Below are 14,582 nucleotides of genomic sequence, written 5' to 3' on the forward strand. Positions count from 1 at the left end.
GTGGCTCTACTGTTTATCCCTACAAGGTTACGTTGCTGTAGCTCATTAGTCGATATGACAAGTAGCAAGTACACATGAGAAGTAATGTACTTTACTCATTTGAAATGTGTTAGAACTTTTGGTCTTTACACGAGTATAATGGCATTGGTCGTCATCAATGAAATTATGCATTATGCAGAGTAGCCGAAACTAGCCTACTCATGACAAAAAGACTAGGGGGACAATATAGTAATTTGCCATTTGCACCCAGTAGGCTACTTTATCAGAGTGATAATGAAGTTTAGAGTCCCAATGACATTCTTAACATCATTCCTCTCAACTTATGAAGCATCTGATTAACGCATCAGACACTCATGCAATTTCGCCACAGAAAACTGAATAACACAGTGAATCAAACCTAGACAATACTTACAACCGCCAGATTCCTGTTGTACTTTTCTGTCAACTACGGTGAATTAAATAAAGCAATAGCTGTCATCGAAGTGTAATTAGGAGTTACACGCAGACTGGTTACAGTAGCCTACACTAAGCGATCGCATTAAAACACAAACAACATGAACAATTTCTTACCTTTTGTAGTGATACAATACTTATTCGTGTAGGTATGTTATCTGTCTCGAAGACGAAATAAAGCCCTGTAATTAGGCTACCTCTCCATGAGATTAGGCACACAAGGTGTCCGCTGTAGCTGTGCGAATGAAATGCCTCCTCATGTTGTTAACCAGCAGTCCCGCAGTAGGCTACTTGTCTTGGACGAAACGAATAGGCTACATTATAGTCTCCTGGAAGTCATGGTTAAACCATTTTGCGGACGATCTTGTGTGATTATGATCATGTTATCGGCGCCGGTGGCTAAACTGCAGGACAACTCGTGTAGCCTCGACTGTGCAGATATGCCAGTCCCGCTCCCAGCATCACAGCCCGAAGCTGAAGCCTAATTGGATTGAGTTGTGCATCACTAAGGATAGCACTATCAGATCAACCAAACCGAGCGCTCTTGTGCGTCCGACACATCACTCACTGTTATAGAGAAAGACACTCTACAAGTCGACTCATGATGTGAAACTAATGAGTGAAAAACTCCTCCAACAACATATTGCCTAAAAGTAAAGATTTTGGTACTTCATTTTCACTCAGGGACAGTGACCACTCTTTAATGACGACCCCCCCATGGCCTTTACATCCTTTCCTCTATGGCTATCAAATGGCTTTATTTCATTTATAGGCCTACCCATTTTCATTTTTAGTCTCATGAGTAAAGTCTAGATTTTTAGTTGACCTAGTATAAATACCATAGGCCTACACTTTATATTGATGTTAAATGCCAAACGATTATCAGCTTGGCTTTGGAGTGTAGGTGGATACCAAATATAGACCCATGCTACCAAAAATATCAGCAATGGTGTCATTTAGCCCAGATACTAACATAATCTTACCATTGATACAGATTTGTTATGATATTTAAGTTTATATCCAAGTTACACATCTTTACAAAATTATACATTTTCAAAAATGCCTTGAATAATTTGAAATGTAGCCTACTTCCTAAAAATAATCTAGTGTGTGACCTAAATTGAGAGGCTCAAGAATGGCTGGTTTAGGTGTTAGAATTTAACAACGAAAGTTCTAAAACTCAGCATTTGCTAGGTGTTCTCTGAGGACAAATACTTTTCAGGGAGGTTTCAGCCAGAGGTTGACCCACTGGAGATGAAGTGAGAGCTCTCTAAACAAGCCTTCGGGTCTCTCCCATTTATATGTGTCATTTCATCAGTAATCTCGAATCTTACGTGGGCTAATCAGGGAGCACACTGTGGGTAATGAAATTAGCTGACACCATGACATAAGCTAATATTTAATTGTACAAATTGTACTGACAAATTGTCATTGCAGGCTGAATGTTCCAAATTCCCTCAAAATGGGCAAGAGAGCAGTAAGTCTTTTTTTTTGGCATTTACATTTATTCATTTGGCAGATGCATTTGTCCAAAGCAACTTACAGCAATAGAAATACATTTAAGTTATTAACATTGTAACATTTTTACATTTAAACTTTGAAACTACAGGGTTACAGCAGCGATAGAATAATGTTTAACTACAGTGCAGAAGAGAATATAGCTAGGATCTGTCAATGCTAGTACTAAAGGACTAGGAGTGCCTACATATTAAGTACTAGTAGAAGTATGGAGGAGGAGAAGTGGTAGAAGAGGAGAGAAGAGAAGAGAGGGAAGTGGGGTGGAAGGAGGAGAGAGGGGAAGAGTGTGGTGCGTATCAGGTGTGTGAGGTGGTCAGAAGTGCTAGGAGAGGAGGTATTCTTGGAAGGGTTGTATCTTCAAAAGTTTTTTGAAGATAGAGAGGGATGCCCCTGCTCTGATGGAGCTTTGCAGATCGTTCCACCATTGGGGGACCACAGATGAAAAAAGTTGCGGGAGTCGGGCTGGCAGTGCCAGACAATGTTCCTTGGAGGAGTGCAGTGCCTGATGGGTAACATAAGCTTTCATGAAGTGAGTGCAGACCCAACAATCACGTTGTATGCAACCATTAGTGACTTGAATTTGATGCGGGCGGCTAAGGGAAGGCTTAGTCAAGGCGTGATATAGTGAATACAGTAAAGAAAGTTCAGATTATGTTGGTGTTTATACGGTCTCTCTCGCTTTCTGATTAAAAAAGCCACTGACTCACAACAGTTATGTTAAATGGTTATTTCAGTCTTCAGCAAAACAAAATATTCCTAAATGTTCAGTACTCAGGAGGGGGTTGGTGGGGGGGGGGTTGGTTTGTAGTATAATAAATCATACCAACACTCTTGCATTCCCCCTTCTGGTTCAAAGCAATTATAGGTTTATGTCAGGGAACACTAGGTGCAACACAATTCAGACTGTTTATTAGAAAAGCTTTGCTGAGGAAGCAGTAGAAAGAGGTCTTTCAGCCTTGATCTGATCATGACATATTGGTACAACTGTGGAGAAATGATCGATACTAAAACTGTATTTGCAAAGCAATAAAACTTTACCAGTCCCCTATATGAGGAATAATGAAATACACCTTACCGTATTAGACACACGGCTGATGCTATAACAGAGAAAACGCTTATGGCAGCTGTAGCACATTCACCTGGCCTATGATGAGTGTGATTAATGTCATAATATCAGCCATGTCAGAGGGAGCTGTTTGTGTGAGAAACCATCATATACAATCCCTTGATTGCTTCTCTATTGAATTAAGGACAAACACTGACATCAATTACAGGTAGCTTACTTTTCCCAAACAACTAAGCAATCCATATGACTAAATAACAATCCATATGACGACACCCCTACCCTGACAGGTGGCACACTACAAAACATAAATAACTGCAGAGTCAGTCTTTAAATGTCAATACGTTAATTTTTTTTTAACTTCATGGTTGGTTGTACTGATTGAGTACATTAACAGAGACATTTAACATTCCCACAATAGTCTGGGAATGGTGTAACTGATAGATGATTAAATTTAAATTTCAGACTGAATGCACCCTTCAAATCAGAAATATCCCAATGGCCAGAGAAAGACATTTTACATTCTCAGAGCTCTGAGATCATTTGCACAAGGCAACAGAAAAACTCATGGGGGCATTTTGTCTTTACAGGCCTTTAGCAAGTGATGTTGAGCTGTCTGTTTTTTTTGTGTGTGTGACGTCCCTAACAACCAGCATGTTGTCCTGTGTACCACTGAAAATGACAAGCCTTTCAGATAAGCACACAAGGACACTAGCACAGTGTTCCTGAAATCAGATGCTTGCAAAGTCTCCAGCCCTCAATTTTCCAGCCTAAATGAATAGCCTCTGGTTAGAATTGAACCATAAAATGGGCAAACTGCATGATTGATATTCACACTTTGGGAAGTAATGCTTTACTTATTACATTATCTGAAATAGAAGGCATTGATGGAAATAAATGCAATACAATTAGACCCAATGATGCAATTGTGCAAATGGTCTCCATATATAAAAGCCTGGTGATGCATTTTCATTTCCCAATATTACTAACAAAAGTGGGTTCCAGGACATTGTGAGGCCAATTAGAAAATCTTTTTGAATGACAACTAACCCTATCTTAGGACACATGACAATCCAATACCCTAAGCAAACATCAGAAGTGGGTGGTATAAAAACAACCTCGCGGCCATCAGAAAGCCAGCAGATGACCACAACCCCGCAAAGGTAAGATTGGTAAGAGAAATTTGTTGGAAATAAAAGTCCTCAAAAGAATATGCTTTCAGAATCATAACAAACAAGTAAGAAGAAAACTGTCTGGTTATGAGGTAACAAGCCTCTAATTTTTTTTTATGTTTTCTAATTTTCTACGAATAAGCTTCTAAAGAAATGGCATGCTTGTATCCGTGCTGTAAGAATGTGTTTCAATTAAACGTGGTTGTTTGCTTCAACAAGGTGCCTTCAGCTGCTGGTTCTGCAAAGATGTCAATCTTTATGGTAAATTCCAAGCATGTCCCCAAGTCCTCTGTGGAAGTTGTGGATGACGAGGACACAGCGCGGATGAGGGCAAATGTGTTTGAAGTAAGTCCTTCCATGATCCCAAGCACTCACGTCCCAGAGGGTCATGAGCAGTTCTGCTGGACCCCCTTCCCCATATGCTGACCCAGTTTCTTCTCCGCTGCTGTTGCAGTGGGCTCAGCAGGGCAACCTGGTGGCGCTGGAGAAACACATGGCTTATCTGACCATACAAGACCACACTGGAGCTTGCCCGCTGCACCACGCTATGTCAAGCGGACACCTTCAGACCATACTCCTCATTGCACAAGCAGCAGGAACAAAAGGTAGGTGCAACATGGCTGTGCGTGTAAATCCTTAAATGACTGTGTCACTGCAGTGCGGGTGTGAGATGCACAGAAAGACATTCAGTCGAAATAAGAGGCAGAAAACATGTTCTCACATCCACTAACAGTGAGTTATGAGGGGGGTCTTTGAGCATTTCCTTTTGAACCAGATTAGGACTTCAACCCTTCCAAAGAAGAAGTAATATATTTGGGGGCATCACACCTATTAGGCATTGCATGTTATTTTCACTGTATTGTCTGTACACACCCTAAATAAAGAGGTGACACACACACACCCCCTTTAAAAAAATGTTGTAATAACAACGCTATGTAAGAGGTAGCTATGTACTGACCGGGCTGATTCCCTGCAGGGCTGAATGCCGTGGACCAGGTTGGCAACACCCCATTGCATTGGGCTGTGGAGAAGGAGCAGAGGGAAAGCTGCTCGGCTCTCCTGGCTCTTGGAGCCAATCCCAATGTCCTGAACAAGAGCTCTCTGTCTCCACTCCACTTGGCTGTCAGTTTGCACCACAATACTTTAGTGGAGGTAACGATAGGGTTGTGATCAGCTTTCACATGGCTATTTAGTTAGAACATGCCTAAACATTTCGGCATCACAGCCTTCATTTGTGGCGGCCAAAATATTTTTTTATATAAATACAATACATCAAAATGTATTTGATATATGACAAAATATGTGCATTGTTGACCAGCTGGACAATAATTTGACCTTTAACGTTACACCAAATCAGTGAAGACAAATCAGACATACATTTTTGACTTGTCTTAGAGTGACTTGTCTTTGAGTGTCTTAAACGAGCATGAACAAAGCTCTCAACCTACTGTTTTTCTCAGCTGACAAATGCAGTTATAGTACACATGACATTATCATGTATACTGTTTGGGGGAAAGTATTTATATTTAAAATACTGTTAAAACAATATTAATTTTGATGCAACTGTTTAATACATCCATTTTGATGCAAATATTTCATGCACAACTATCAAAACTTATCAAATAGAAATTATTCAATACTATTTCAAATAGTTACTTTTATATTTATGCATGTATCTCACATACTGCATATCCCTGTTAGCTGTTAGTTATGTGGTAGGACTCTACGGAGTAACACAGGCAGAGAATGCTCCAGGGGATGTGTATGTGGTACTGATCGCTTGAGTGGACCATTCTTGGGTTAGGGATGAAATTGTATAAATTGCTGTACAGATCTACCGTATCACTTGAGTTGCTTAACCTCCAGATACCTTGGGATGCCTTTAAATAACAAAATAGATATGCATTTTACAGTTTCTATATGTGCAGTCTGAGACTGACATTGAGAATAACAGTGGAACTTTGTTCACTGAGCTGAAAGATCCTATATCTCGAATAGGAATTCCTCTCCTACAGCCAGACTGATGCTAACATAGAAGGAGAGCTGGGAAACACACCTGTAATGATTGCTTGTGCAACAGATAACCACGAAGCTCTTCATATACTGGTAAGTGAAGTTAAATGAATGAATGAATGAATTAATTAATTAATTTCATTGAATTTAATACAGATTTGGCATTGTCATAAAGGACCTGAAGAAAGTCTATCAACGCTTTATGCTCTTGTTTTTCTAGTTCAAACATGGTGCACAGTTTTGCAGCCAAAACAAGTTAGGACATTTTCCTATTCATGCTGCTGCTTTTGCTGGGGCAAAACAATCCATGCAGGTTATTCTTCAAAGGGGTCTGTATTGTCCTTACAACATAAGTGCTATATTCACCCAACCACATTAAATTCAGCTGCAAAGTCCAATAGTCTCATATGTGCTGTCCTTCAGGAGTGGAGATGGGTCATTCCATTGAGGCACATATTAATTATGTGGACAAGTCCTGCAACAGCCCTATTCATCTGGCTCTTCGTGGAGGAAACCTTGAAATAATCAAGCTCTGTATGGCATATGGTGCGAAAATAAACAGACAACAACAAGTATGAACTTTTAGAATGCCCTTAAACTTTGAAAATACCAGGTGGGATTAAAACTCTGTTGAAACTAAAATATTTTTTTGGCAAAAGACCCGAAAGAATTTCCTCATTTCCAGCTTTTGGTGATTGGCATGCTTTACATTGATAATGTTATTCCAGTGATCAGAATGCATATGCTATGGAAATGGATATCCTACTAAGGTATATGATCTCTCTGGTTTCTGTTACAAGTGTGATAAATCAACAGCCCTCCACTCAGCCTGTACACAAGGGGCCACTGAGGCAGTTAAGGTCATGCTCTCTGCCTGTCAGAACATCTCGGACATCATCAACATCACCGACGGATGCAGCCAAACCCCTCTGCATAAGTATAGACAGTCTTCTAACTCACTGCAAACTGTGTGTGTTTCATGATTATTATTTTTTTCCAATTCATGTTTGATAGCAATTTTGGCTTGTTGTAGGGCAGCCATCTTTGATCACAATGAACTGGCAGAATACCTAATCTCAAAGGTGAGTGTAAGCGCTACTGCCGTCTTCTGTCTATGGATCTGACATATACACACTTTAGCCACTGTACTGGTACTGTTTCATACAACAGGGTGCTGACATTGACCTCACTGACTACAAGGGGCATTCTCCATTACTTCTGGCCACAAGCTGCGGGGCCTGGAGGACAGTGAACCTACTGCTGTCCCATGGTAACTAACACGCCATAATGCACATGAATATCCAATCTGTTAAGTAGTTCAGGTATCAATAATTAAGGAAGACACTTACAATATTGTTTCAGGTTGCAATTTCACAGTGAAGGATATGAGTGGATGTAACTTCATGCACCTCACCATCATGCAACCAGGGGGGCTCCGGAACCTTCCTACTGAATTTTTGCAGGTGACACAGGAACCAGCTAACACTAGTCCTCTACAGTGACATTTTCTCCTTGTCTAAGACATGATACCTTCAACTTCTTTGGCTTGTAACTGAGCTGTATACAGAGAGAGTTTGGCCAACTAGGGAATTGAATGGTCTGAGCTATCCCATTATGTGATTGGTTCCGAGGCGGTCACGTGGTTCGTAGACACCATGTTTCATACCGATATTCATCAGATCCCCATTAACATAGTACAGTGGAAAAAACACCATAAATTGTTAAAAATATCATTAATTATATCAAACAAAATGTCCAACTGTTGCGCGTATGGCTGCAGTGCAAGACCGAGAAGCGGGAAACGTTTGCACAATTTCCCCTGTGACCCAAAAAGAAGTTATGGAAGCAGAAGGTCAGAAGGAAAAACTGGAAGGCAAATAATTACTCCCTATTGTGTGAGTTAAATGTCAATTTCTCTCTGACTTACAGTATGTTAAGAACTTACAGAGGAAAATAAAGTAATACCATCATTAATGTATACCATGCTGTCAAAAAAAGTTATAACACTGCTTTAAAAATGAACGAAGTTTGAAGTCAGCCAAGCCTTATTCTAGTTTTTTTCTGTTTAAATAATTCATGATAAACATAATAATTCTGTTTAAATAATTCATTTTCCACTGTTCACTGTACTATGTTAATGGGGATCTGATAAATGTTGGTATGAAACATGGCATCCACAAACTACGTGACCGCCTCGGAACCAATCACATAACGGGATAGCTCAGACCATTCGATTCCCTGTTGGTCAAACGCTCTTTAAATACGGGTCTGGTTTGTAAGATGTGTGACTGCCCCCTGCTGCTGCAGACATGACATGCACCATGAGATGAACTTTCCAGACCGACAAATGAGAGCTACCATTCATTCCACATGTTTTAAGCAGAGGAAAAGGAGCTCTGTTTCTGAGCCAGCTCAATCTAAAGAATTCATGGGGGTGGTCACTTATTTATTAAAACTAATTTAATTGATTCATTGTTCAAATTAGAATATATGCACATTGTAATTCAATTATGATTTACTACATTACTACTGAATTACATTTTCCCCCAAAGTGTCAAATGTTAATCTCCCCCCTCTGACAGCATGAGTGTGTGCGAGAGCTCCTTGGTGATGAGGACGATGAGGGCTGTACTCCCCTCCACTACGCCTGCAAACTGGGTGTGGTCAACTCAGTGAGGAGCATGCTCGGACTGGAGGTGTCACCTAACCACAAGTCCAAACAAAAGAAGTCTGCTCTACATTTCGCAGCTGAGTAAGTCTTCACTGACCTACTAATGTATGAGTCGTTTCTCAATTTGTGTCTGCATAATGACCGTCATGGCCACTTCTTCACCCTTGTGATGGGCAGTATGGTCACACTGATCATATTCTGGTTAAACTTAGATAGATGTTGAGAAGGATATAATATAGAACCCTGTGTTTACATAATCCATGTCAAGATCATTTGAGAAATGACAGAAATGTATGGTGTACGTTTTTTGTAGGTTTGGGAGGATAAATACCTGCTACAGAATCCTAGAAACCATGACGGACACCCGGCTCCTGAATGAGGGTGATGAGAAGTGCATGACCCCTCTCCACCTGGCATGCAGGAATGGCCATGTCCGAGTGGTGGAGCTGCTGCTATGCAGGGGAGCACTGTGCCAAAGGTAAGTATCCCACCTCACAGTAGAAGCAGATCTTCCCCCTCACAAAACACACCACAACAAACCCAGATGACCAGTCACATTAAACCCAAAACATCACTAATGCATCAGGGGCCACGATCACAGCAGCATCACAATTACCAGCAGCACAACACACATAATCCCCAGGACCTCCTAAAGACAACAATACACCCGCACTGCAACAACACATGTGAATAACATCAGTGCTAGATTGGACCCTACTGTGGGGCGATCGGTGGTGGCTTCCTGGCTGACTTGAGGGGGCCTTGTCTGTGACTTGCAGTGATTATAAAGGATGCTCCTGCCTCCATCACGCTGCAGCAGGAGGCTACACTCAGACAATGGACAGTCTCCTGGGATCACACATCAAACTGCTGGACAAAACAGATGATGACGGGGTAAGGTTATTTTTTTGCAGCTTTCTCCCTACTTTAAGTTAAATACTAACACCCTTGCGTATTTTGTGTATAGTCATTGAAGTACACACACACAGAATGTTATACGAGAGCTTACGGACAGAAAAAAAAAAGAAGCTCCAAGAATGCGATTTCAAAGGATCTGTGTTGGTGGTGTTTAGAAGTGACGAGGCGCTGTTTGCTTTCCCTGTGCGCTCCACTAGAACACGGCGCTGCACCTGGCCGCCCGTGAAGGCCACACTGGCGCCGTGCGACTGCTCCTGAAGAGAGGAGCGCAGATACTGCTCAACAAGAGTGATGCCTCCTTCCTGCACGAGGCCATCCACAACTACAGGAAAGAGGCTGTCGAGGTGGTGCTCCAGAGTAACAGGCAAGTCCAGATTGATTCACGAGACCAAATTCAAAGAATACATAAGTGTCTTACATCTGAAAGAGCATGTGTGTGAGTGAGTGTGTGTGTGTGTGTTGGGGGGAGGGGGTGTAAACAAGGGCCAGTTCCTCCTCTTCTGCAATGCATCAGTGACTATAAGGTGTCTGCCAAATCCCATAACCATAACTATAAGACGTTTCAGACAACAACTAAATGTGAAAACTAAATGTGAATGTTGCAGATGTGCTGAAGTTCTTGGTGCATTCAACCGCCACTCCACCAAGCGCTGTGCTGTCCTGGACATGATCGAACTGCTTCCAGAGACCTTCAAGGTCAATACAAATTCTCCTGTTTTTAAAACAAGAAACTATTATTTAAAAGTGGCAGCACTTCAGATCTTTAAATGAACATGATTTGTTTATGGTCCTGTGAAGGCCAGATAAATACACCGGTCACTGTAGGTAGGATACATACTATGCAGTTCAGTAGGTAGGATACATACTATGCAGTATGTCAACACTGTCAACAATATCTCCAAAATATCTACAGTATTCCAGCCAGCTTTTATTGGTGATAACGGTGCTTTTTGTTTTTAAACAGGTTTTAAATGCCTATTCAGTAGTTGGTCGTTTTTGACCAAAACTCTTCACTGCTACTTGTTCTAAGCTGTGCCATGCCATATTTCCTTGTGTGTATGTGTGTTTCTGTAAAACCCCTACAGCATCTCCTTGACTTGTGCATAAAGGAGTCAGAGGAGGACCCCAACAGCATGAACTACTGGGTTAGTCTAGGGTCGGTCCGTTTCTAAAGCTAGTTTCTTCAAGGTAGAAAATAACAGGTGCTGATGTGATGAACACATTCTGTTGCAAATAGATTGAGTATAACTTCAAGTGGCTTCAGTCACCAATTCAAGATGTGAAGCAGGCAAGGATGGACAAAGGCCTAGACTACAAGCCACTTCCAGCTCTGAATGTAAGTGTAAAGCTACTCCAACAATACATATCTTATCTAAGGTGTATGCCATTACTTGGGCGTATTTCTTTTGTGTGTGAGAAAAGGCCATGGTGCACCACAACCGTGTTGATCTATTGACTCATCCTGTCTGCAGAAAGTACTTAGAGATGAAATGGTGAGTGAACATTCATTAATGCATTAAAATAAGATTACATGCCTGTGTGCATTAAGATTTGTGCAACAACAAATTGTCTTGAAATGTACACTGTTGAACCGTACAATGCCTATTGGGTTCACTATTATGTGACTGTTATACAGGAAAGCGTACGGTGTCAAAGTACATCTACTAAACATGGCCGTTTACATGCTGGGTCTCCTCCCTCTGACCTACCTCATTTTGAACCTGAGACCCATTCTCAAAATGGCTGATAACAACACCACTACTAATGAGGTCACTATGACTACCACTTCGTTAGACAAGGTAAGGTAGCCTACTGCATAGACTGATTTAAGAGATCTATGCAGCAGCAACAACATATATATATATATAAACAAACAAACTGAACGTCAACTGACTAACATTCATTTTTGCAGCAATGCAATATTATAAACTTCTGTCTATTCCTGACTCTGGCAATGAATCTGTATTCAATGGGGAAAGAAATAGTCCAGATATATCAACAGGTAGGCGATGACATTTTCTTCTTGATAACACTACAGCCCACTACAGTAGCCTGAACTACTCTCCACTTTGCTTGACTGCTTAACTTTAAATAGTTAATAACTGGAGCACATGCAAAAGCAATCTTGTGAGAATACATTGTTCACTTTAACCCATCCAAGAGGACAGGTTACCTACGCGATGTGACCAATGCGCTAGACTGGCTCTCGGCAATCACGTCCGTGGTGTTTGTGGTGACACTGCTGCAGGACATGAGGACTGCCTGGCACTGGCAGATAGGAGCTCTCGCCGTGTTCTACAACTGGATGAACCTCCTGCTCTATCTGCGGCGGTGAGTTCTCTGGACAGGCCAATACAAACAAAAGTCTTACATTGGCTATCTGAAAAGACATGTTGTTGGCGAAAAAGGTGATTATTTCAGTGGTTAATCCCCAGTGAAAGCTGATACTGTTTTTTTTTCTTGTCCATACCTCCATCCTCACAGCTTTGAACGCTTTGGGATTTACGTGGTTATGTTCCAAGAGATTGCAAAGACCCTTGTGTGCACCAGCTCGATGTTTATGTGTTTGATACTTGCTGTTGCATTGGCCTTTCACGCCCTGATGCTCAAGCAGGTAAAATAAATAAATAAATAAATAAGTAAATAAATAAATAAATAAATAAACAAACAAACAAACAAACAAACATAATAAAAAAAACACTTCCAGCAAAAAGTTTACAATGGCTAATGTTTCGATTCCAAATCCAATATGTGATTATCAAACCATGTGGTTGATGCTTTTGCTCCTTGCCTGCAGAAAAACTTTGGCAGCGTATTGTTGTCAATAATGCAGACTTCTGTGATGATGGTGGGAGAGTTAAACTACCATGACAACATCCTGAAACCCTATTTAAAGGGAAACCTTCCCTTTCCCACACTAACATTCATCATCTTTATTGGATTTGTCTTACTGGCACCAATTCTTCTTGTCAATCTTTTGGTAAGTGTCACCATGCCATATTTAAAAGGCTTATAGAAAAGATAGTCTCCTCTCTGTCATTTCTTTGTACTTGTTATGGTTGAGTGCAAGAATCTTGATGATGTACAACTGTTTAATTTATAGATTGGTCTGGCTGTTGGTGACATAGCTGAAGTCCAGAAAAATGCTATCCTCAAGCAAATAGCTATGCAAGTATGTAGACCTTTCTATTAGAAACAAAAGAAAAACCCTGAGTCTTAAGACATATAATGCTACAGTAAGTAGAGTCCTCTAGTAATATAGGTGCACGTTTGCAGATTGAACTGCACACAGGTCTGGAGGAGAAGCTACCGTACTGGTTCATGAAGCGGGCAGACCGGGCTACTGTTAGAGTTTACCCCAACAGAGGTTTTCAAAAGGCATGTGAGGAATTTAATCTAATTTGCCATTTCACTTCTTAGCAGCACATACTCAATTCAGTTAACTACTTCATAGTACAACTCTTGATATTAGAGCTGCACAGTTATCGTAATTGCAATATGAACCAATGCAATTATCTAAATGCGAAGGCTACAAATAATTGTGCAGTTAATCTAGTCACATTTATGATTTTTATATTCATGTCATCCTCTTTGACTGCCACTTTCGATTGGTGAGCATGCCTAGTGCATGAGAAGCACAGCACTTCTGATTGGTGTTTTGACATTTCAAAATCATTTAAATAATCGCAAATCACAATATCGATATTTGATATTTTCTCCAAATCAATCAGCCCTACTTGATACGCTAGTGGGGCTGCTGCAATTTATAGTAACAGATACCTTCACTTGAACTGTGAAACTCAACACTGTTCATATTGCTCTCTTCAGACACAGAGTCTAATCCACTCCATAATTGGGGATGAATCGCAGGAAGGGAAGACCCGGCTCAACCTCACCTCCAGCCAATCCACTCCTCTGGCATGGGAGCTGGCCAAGCAGAAATACAGGTACAACACCACGCCTTAACCCACGCCATCCCACCATGCATTTGGCCAGGCTATGTAAGACAACAATTTTTTATTCTTTTTTACTGTAGAATAAGAGAGATCTCCAGCCTCACAGAGAAGCAGAATAACCTGCTGAAGCTGATCATGCAAAAACTGGAGATCAACTCAGAGTCAGAAGACACAGATGGGCCTGACAGCTTCCACTCCAACATACACTACCTCCACTCCAGGACAGACAAGTGGACTCCAGTCATCAGAGCAGTGATGGCTAAGAGAACATAGGGCTGCCAGCACCATAGACTGTATTGTTTTATATGTATATGGCCAGCACCCCTATGTACCAGCAATGGACTGGAAGGATCAAAGGGGAATCGAATGGGAATGAGAGGAATACTGATATAATCTGCATATAATCTTAACGTTATAATATCCTTAAATGCCACTTAATATCCTTAAAGGGATATTCCACCATTTGGGGAAATACACTCGTTTTCCACCTCCCCTCGAGTTAAACAATTGAGTTTTACCTTTCCCCACTTCATCCAGCCGTTCTCTAAATCTGACAGTAACACCTTTAGCTCCGGCTCATTGAATCAGATTAGACCGTTAGCTTATAGGAGAGATGCTAACGGTCTAATCTGATTCAATGAGCTGGAGCTAAAAGTGCTACTGTCAGACTCAGAGAACAGCTGGATGAACTGGGGAAAGATAAAACTCAATGTTTAACTCAAGGGGAGGTGGAAAACGAGTGCATTTCCCCAAATGGTGGAATATCCCTTTAAGAGCCCTCTTAAACATTTTTCATTGTGTGTGACAATGGGCAACTG

At 41.0% G+C, this 14,582-nt stretch overlaps 1 protein-coding gene across 1 annotated transcript; it reads left to right on the top strand.

The window, feature by feature from the left end:
- The first annotated feature begins 4,452 nt into the window (after window positions 1-4,452).
- On the top strand, window positions 4,453-14,114 carry trpa1a (transient receptor potential cation channel, subfamily A, member 1a). The gene is made up of 28 exons (XM_042090247.1): window positions 4,453-4,551; window positions 4,661-4,811; window positions 5,183-5,358; window positions 6,205-6,312; window positions 6,440-6,548; window positions 6,643-6,791; window positions 7,020-7,156; window positions 7,253-7,301; window positions 7,390-7,489; window positions 7,582-7,682; window positions 8,802-8,971; window positions 9,204-9,368; window positions 9,670-9,784; window positions 10,006-10,172; window positions 10,414-10,504; window positions 10,894-10,953; window positions 11,046-11,144; window positions 11,231-11,301; window positions 11,445-11,607; window positions 11,721-11,810; window positions 11,970-12,139; window positions 12,293-12,422; window positions 12,606-12,788; window positions 12,912-12,980; window positions 13,085-13,190; window positions 13,283-13,295; window positions 13,645-13,755; window positions 13,845-14,114. The coding sequence occupies exons 1-28, from the start codon at window positions 4,453-4,455 to the stop codon at window positions 14,035-14,037; spliced, it is 3,345 nt and encodes a 1,114-aa protein (XP_041946181.1). The 3' UTR covers window positions 14,038-14,114.
- Window positions 14,115-14,582: the final 468 nt, after the last annotated feature.

The sequence above is a fragment of the Alosa sapidissima genome, chromosome 1 (genome assembly GCF_018492685.1).
Source record: "Alosa sapidissima isolate fAloSap1 chromosome 1, fAloSap1.pri, whole genome shotgun sequence".
Taxonomy (NCBI): domain Eukaryota; kingdom Metazoa; phylum Chordata; class Actinopteri; order Clupeiformes; family Clupeidae; genus Alosa; species Alosa sapidissima.

Bases quoted from the DNA above. Each gene is read 5' to 3' on its own strand.
- trpa1a (XM_042090247.1), top strand. From the start codon at position 4,453: ATGTCAATCTTTATGGTAAATTCCAAGCATGTCCCCAAGTCCTCTGTG. The intron at 9,785-10,005 runs GTAAGGTTATTT...GCGCTCCACTAG, and splicing joins ACAAAACAGATGATGACGGG to AACACGGCGCTGCACCTGGC. The intron at 10,505-10,893 runs GTCAATACAAAT...AAACCCCTACAG, and splicing joins TGCTTCCAGAGACCTTCAAG to CATCTCCTTGACTTGTGCAT.